At 50.9% G+C, this 5,644-nt stretch overlaps 1 protein-coding gene and 1 long non-coding RNA gene across 3 annotated transcripts in view; one reads left to right on the forward strand and one right to left on the reverse strand.

Moving 5' to 3' along the window:
* Positions 1–472: 472 nt before the first annotated feature.
* plagl2 (pleiomorphic adenoma gene-like 2) overlaps positions 473–5,644 on the reverse strand; it is a 5,934-nt gene continuing 762 nt past the window's right edge. Inside the window, exons 3-5 of one of the 2 annotated variants that reach the window (XM_057023520.1) lie at positions 3,728–3,823; positions 3,341–3,630; positions 473–3,252 (exon numbers count right to left, since the gene is read on the reverse strand). In XM_057023520.1, the coding sequence (XP_056879500.1) occupies positions 1,770–3,252; positions 3,341–3,630; positions 3,728–3,802 (1,848 nt within the window). In that variant the 5' untranslated portion in view covers positions 3,803–3,823 and the 3' untranslated portion in view covers positions 473–1,769. Of the gene's footprint in view, positions 3,253–3,340; positions 3,824–5,644 lie in introns of both variants that reach the window. The other variant, XM_057023522.1, reaches the window with a different exon arrangement.
* The window catches only part of LOC130519913 (uncharacterized), a 1,064-nt gene continuing 373 nt past the window's right edge, over positions 4,954–5,644 (forward strand). Inside the window, exon 1 of the long non-coding RNA XR_008948526.1 lies at positions 4,954–5,644. This exon is cut by the window's right edge and continues 44 nt beyond it. This is a non-coding gene — a long non-coding RNA (uncharacterized LOC130519913).

The raw sequence follows: 5,644 nt of genomic DNA on the forward strand, positions 1-5,644 counted from the left end.
GCAGCAGGAGGCTGAGCTGGTTACTACGGCAACAGTGCGGCGGACGCAGACTTTAAATCCAGAGGAGGCGTCAGTCTCTGTCGTCTTCTGGAGCTCCACCACTCGGCGCGTCCCAGCGAGTCCCGACTTTTGCTAAAGCAGCGTTTGGAGCCGCGGGCGGCGTGGGTCTAGAGCGCCCGCTTCGCTTTGAGGCTTCGCTTTGAGGCTTCGCTTCGCTTTGGGCTCAGGTGGTTGTAGGTGGTGCTGAGAGTTCAGAAGGACTCAAACCCTCACGAGTTCCTACAGATTGCTGCCTGCAGGCCTGGACTCTACCTAGATCCCCTACGACTCTACGTAGTTCGAACTCTAGCAGGTTCTGGAGGCACCATCAGTCTTCTAGATATCAACATCCACAGTTGTGATTCCACTAAACTAAGTCAAGTACAAAGTAAAGGTAAAGATCGGATATGACAGAAAGCTAAAGGAAAAGCTAATACTTCATCCATTTGATCAAAAATGCAAGATACACAAATGTAAACCTGCAGACATCAAAAACATCATCACTTAGTTAATACCTAAAATACACCTTACTGAGATAAAAGCCATAATAATAATCTGTTGAGATATTTCGTACACTGCAATAACATTCGTAATACATTTGCCCCTCTGGCGCCTTAAGTTTTGTTGCCTTTCACATCTGTCAGGGTTCTAACGAAGGATCTTTCTCAAAGATTCTGAAGGTTTCTGGTTGTGAGAGCAGCTCTCGCTTTTCTGGGGGCTTTAGAGGAAAGAGTCTAAGGGAAGGAGACAAGGAGATTCCTAAAGGTCAAGTGCTTTCTGATCAGAAAAAAGTGCTTCTCCTTAGGAACAGAAAAGTTTCAGAAATAAAGAATTTGTCTTCAATCCATGAAGATGTTCCTTTGGGACCAAACTGGGGGGCACCTGTTCCAGTTTCAAGAGAGCAACGGGGCTTCTGCCTGGTCCTGGTTCTGAGGAGCACTTTTCTCAGCTGCTCTAGGGGCTCTAACCTGCAAACATCTGACCTGTAATCGTTCTCTGGAGGTTCCTTCATCCATCTCTCCTGTTCATAACAGTCGGTTAATGTTGAAGCCGCGTTCTCACGTTTAGGAAAGAAAAGTAAAACCAAAATCCACGTCAAGCTATATTTCAGTGGGTCACACCACCTTGGATCACTTTCACTAAGAACGGATCTTCCATTGAATCAAAGATATTATTATTCTCTAACGTTCGCAGTACCACGCCTGATCCTCCTCACCCTGTCCTCCACCAGCCCCTCCAGGACTTCTGCCACCAGATCTTCTACAATCCTGACAAACCAACTGTTCCAGCATCAACTTGTGCATCACCAAGGGCCCCTGGTTCTGCCGAGACCCTGACCCTGTACCGACAAAAGTGACCTCAGAAGACCATCAGAGGCAGCTTCCAACACTTCGATGCTTCGCACTTTAGACCAAAACCTCACAAACATCATGTTTCCTGCTGAACAACTGGGACCACAACAGCCGCGGGCCTGAAGTCCTGGAGGGTCCGTCTCAATGCAACTAAGTGGGGAATGGAAGGGGTATAAAGTTAAAATATACGGGTTAATATATTGTTATAACTATAGGATATTAATACAAAGCCCAAATCATTTTTTGCTCCTTGACGGAGCTTCAATTTGAGGAATTCTTTTTTAAAAACCAACACAGTCCGTGATACCCATGCAGAGCTGATCCGAGCCGGTACCGAGGTGGTCTCAGCCGGGCAGAGCTGGCCATAGGCCGGTTCTCTTACTGGAAGGCCTGATGAAAGCGAGGCAGAGTGGTGGTGCTGAGGCTGGAGCTGAACACTGATGGAAGCGGGTGCAGGGGTCCGAGGCCCAGACCCCCACCGGAGCTCTGCTGCTCCTGAGGTTGTGGTTGCAAAGAGGTAAGAGGTGCCATCGTGACGGCAGCTGCTGCCGCGGCGACCGCCGCAGCGTGAGGCTCAGCAGCATGCAGAGATGAGGAAGAAGAGATGGAAGATGACGAAGAGGTTGCAGATGAGGTGTAGCCCATCACCAGGCCTCCTGTACTCATGGGGGCACTGTAGGGGGGCAGGTTGAGGGGCAGGAAGCCCAGCAGATGGGAAAAATCCATATTAGCAGCACACAGAGACTCGGCGATTACCGCAGGGCTCTTGGACAGGAGCGGATCTCCGCAGAGCTCATCAACAAGGCCCGAGGTGGGCTCCAGGCCATCCTTGGGGGGTGAGGCAGCAGTGTGGGGCTCTGCAGAGGAAACTGGGCCAGGCGAGCTGCTCTGCAGATCCATGAGGAAGCTCTCCATCTCCACTTTCAAAGGCTTGTCCAGCAGGTATGAGGTAGAGCCCAGCTGGTATTTGGGGACAGGCTGGGGCTGGTGCTGCTGCTGGGGTGCCGGTGGTTGGTGGTGGGGGCCCAGTGGTGGGGAATGGTGGTGGTGATGGTGGTGATGATGGTGGTGGTGATGGGAGTGTGGGTGCAGAGAGGCAGGGCTTTCCATCGAACAGCCCATGCCAATGGCTGCTGACAAGGAAGTGGGCATGAGGGACGGGTGAGGGTGACCCACCCCAGAATTAGACATGGCCTGGAGATGGTGGGGGTTGTACATGCCCATTGGAAAGGGGGCACCACCAGGAAAAGATTTACCCATCATGGGGTCCTTGTTGGGACCCATGCCACACATCATGGGGCTGAGCTCCTCCTTCACAGAACACGGCGGTGACCCCGAAGTTAAAAGTCCCAACATGTCTGGAGGCTCCGTCTTGATCTTCAGCAACTCCTGCGAGTGACTTTTCTTCACATGACGAGTCAGGTGATCCTTCCTGCCGAAGCGTTGGGCGCAGTACTGGCACAAGAAATCCTTCCGGCCCGTGTGGACCACCATGTGACGTCTCACATCTTTCCGTGTGTAGAAACGCCGGTCACAGTGGTCACAGGGGTGTTTCTTCTCCTTGGTGCCACCTGAAGATTTCCCCGAGTGGCTCTTCAGGTGCTCCAGGAGCACCGGTGTGCTCTCGTAGGTCTGCATGCAGACTTTACAGGTGAGATCTCCAGCTGTGGCGGAGTGCATGGCCACGTGGCGCTTGTATCCCAGTTTGGTATTGTAGTGCTTCCCGCACTCCTCACACTTGAAGGCCTCTTTGTTGGGGTCATGGGTCTGGAGGTGGTTCTTGAGGTGGTCTTTTCGGTGAAACATTTTCTCACAGAAAGAGCACTGGTGGGTTTTCTGTGGAGAGTGTGTGGCCATATGCCTGCAACAGAAAACAAAGCGCGTGTTTCAGGACCGGAAAGAGGAGAAAGGTGCCGCATCTGTGAGATCTTTCGGAGATGTGCCATCACCTGAACAGTTTGTATTTGGAGCTGAAGGCCTTGGGGCAGTGTGGCTGTGCGCACTGGAAGGGTTTCTCCCCTGTGTGACTTGTGGCGTGGAGGCGGAGCTTCTCCTGCGAGGTGAACAGTACTCCACACACCAAACACTCGATCTCACTTGATCTCCCAACTGCTTCTACTTCGGCTCCCCCCTCCCTCTCTCTCCCTCTCCCCCTCTCCTGCTCACTCTCTCGCTCTGCCCGTGACAGTGGGGCGGAGCTCTCAAACAATTTGGTGGCAGGCCGTCGTCCCTCTTCCTCCTGTGTCAGTGCGGTAAAACGGCGTGAGGCATCGGCGGCAGCAGCTGCCATGGCAGCCCTAGAGTGCCGCAGCCATGAAAACGTAGATGTGGCTAACCTGCTTTGCAGGTGTAACTCTGTAAGTGGCGGGTGGGCGTGGCTTGTTAATGACCTTGCAGCAAGTGACGAGCATCCAACAGGCTTCAGTCCAAACCTGCAGAAACAGAAGAAAACCGCTGAAACACTTTCAGGACCTTCTGATGAAAAACAGAAGTGGGGAGGTTTCCTTCCTGATTAGCTGCAGGACAGAGGTGAACAAGACAGAGGTGAACAAGACAGGTGAACAAGACAGCAAAGCCGGTATTCCAAGACCTATACCAGTTTCTGGAATCCCAGAATAAAGCGGCTTTGGTGGAGTGTGCAGTGGTTAGAGGCACTGAGTGGAGGTGGCAGGTCCATCCAGCTCCTCGCCACACCGTACGGGCGCTGCGGAGGCTGCTGTCCGTGTTGCTAAAAGAGCTCTCCAAGCCCTCCAAGAACGCCATGTTGAGCTACAGTGAGTTCCAGACGGTCCTTTTCACAGCCGCAAACTTGGCTAATGAAAGACCGATTGAGGCCAGAGTGCAGAGCAAGGAGGAGTGCATCCGGTATGTCTCACCAAGTTCTCTCCTGCTTCTAACAGCGGAGACTTTATCACCTTCGACTCCAGGTGATCCAATGTGAGGTAAACAACTTCTGGAAAAGCTGGAGTCAACTGGTCGGCCCAGACCTATTCAATCAAAACAAGTGGCACACCCTGCATCGAAATGTCTCAGGAGGGGACGTTGTTTGGGTGTGTGAGCAGAATTCTCTGTGGGGACAGTACAAACTGGGCAGAGTGGTCAAGGCCAGTCCTGATGCAAGAGCCATTGTCAGAGATGTTGATGTAAAAGTGGTCCAAAGTCATCGCATTCCAATGTTTAAAATGTAAATGATTCTGTTAACTGTAAGACAGCTAAAAATGACAAGTCGCGTTCCACAGTTCTCCATAGAGATGTGAGGCCTTTGGTAGTTCTACTGCCTGTCGAGGAGCAAGGGTAAGGGTAAGATCTCCATAACAGGAAATATGTCGTTTGTCTTTCGTACATGGCGATCACCACAACAGTCGTTTGTGTGAGCGAGTGGGAGGTGTAAAGCCTAACCCCTTGTTACTTGCTCGGCACTCTAGTGGTCCCTGGTGGCGGGTAAGTGTAATTGCACGTAGGACAGGGTAACGGTTTGTGACGTCACCACGCAGGGGCGTGCTTCCCACACCTCCAAGGTATTTCCAGTTATCCTCACTCCCAAGCCAGAAAGCAACGAGACCATACTCGAGGAGTTTGCTCGCAAGATCTGGAGGGACAGTTGGTAGCACCGCTTTACCGTGTTTTAAGCCCACTGATTGTTGAATTAGAACGTTCACTTTCACAAAGTAGCGCTGCTCACAATGAGGATGTTGGCGTCCAGTGAGAGGCCCCAACGGATACGTTGTTGGGGTCTATAGCGACTGGAACAGTTACACATTTACATTTTCTGCTGTTAAACCTGATCGTCTTAATGAAATTATGGTGTAGCCATTTATATTTATGGCTATTGGGTTTAATGTGTAATATGTCTGTGTACATTTCTTAAACATGTTCATTTCTTTATTGTCGAACTATTCCATATGTTTACATTTCTTTTTTCTATTTCAAGGTTTTTTAGCTTGTGGCCACTGGGCTGCCTGTTGTGATCTCGGGCTGTCTGTAGACTAAGAAGTCACCTGATGGGAAAATTATAATTAAAAAAAAAACGGAAACCAAACTGCTGCCTGAGTGAAATCCTATTCAACCTTCATCATCCTCTCCCCACCTCAACAAGACAGAGGTGAACAAGACAGAGGTGAACAAGACAGAGGTGAACAAGACAGAGGTGACAAAGACAGAGGTGACAAAGACAGAGGTGACAAAGACAGAGGTGACAAAGACAGAGGTGACAAAGACAGAGGTGAACAAAACAGAGGTGAACAAGACAGAGG

This window comes from Takifugu flavidus, unplaced genomic scaffold, assembly GCF_003711565.1.
Source record: "Takifugu flavidus isolate HTHZ2018 unplaced genomic scaffold, ASM371156v2 ctg245, whole genome shotgun sequence".
Lineage (NCBI taxonomy): Eukaryota > Metazoa > Chordata > Actinopteri > Tetraodontiformes > Tetraodontidae > Takifugu > Takifugu flavidus.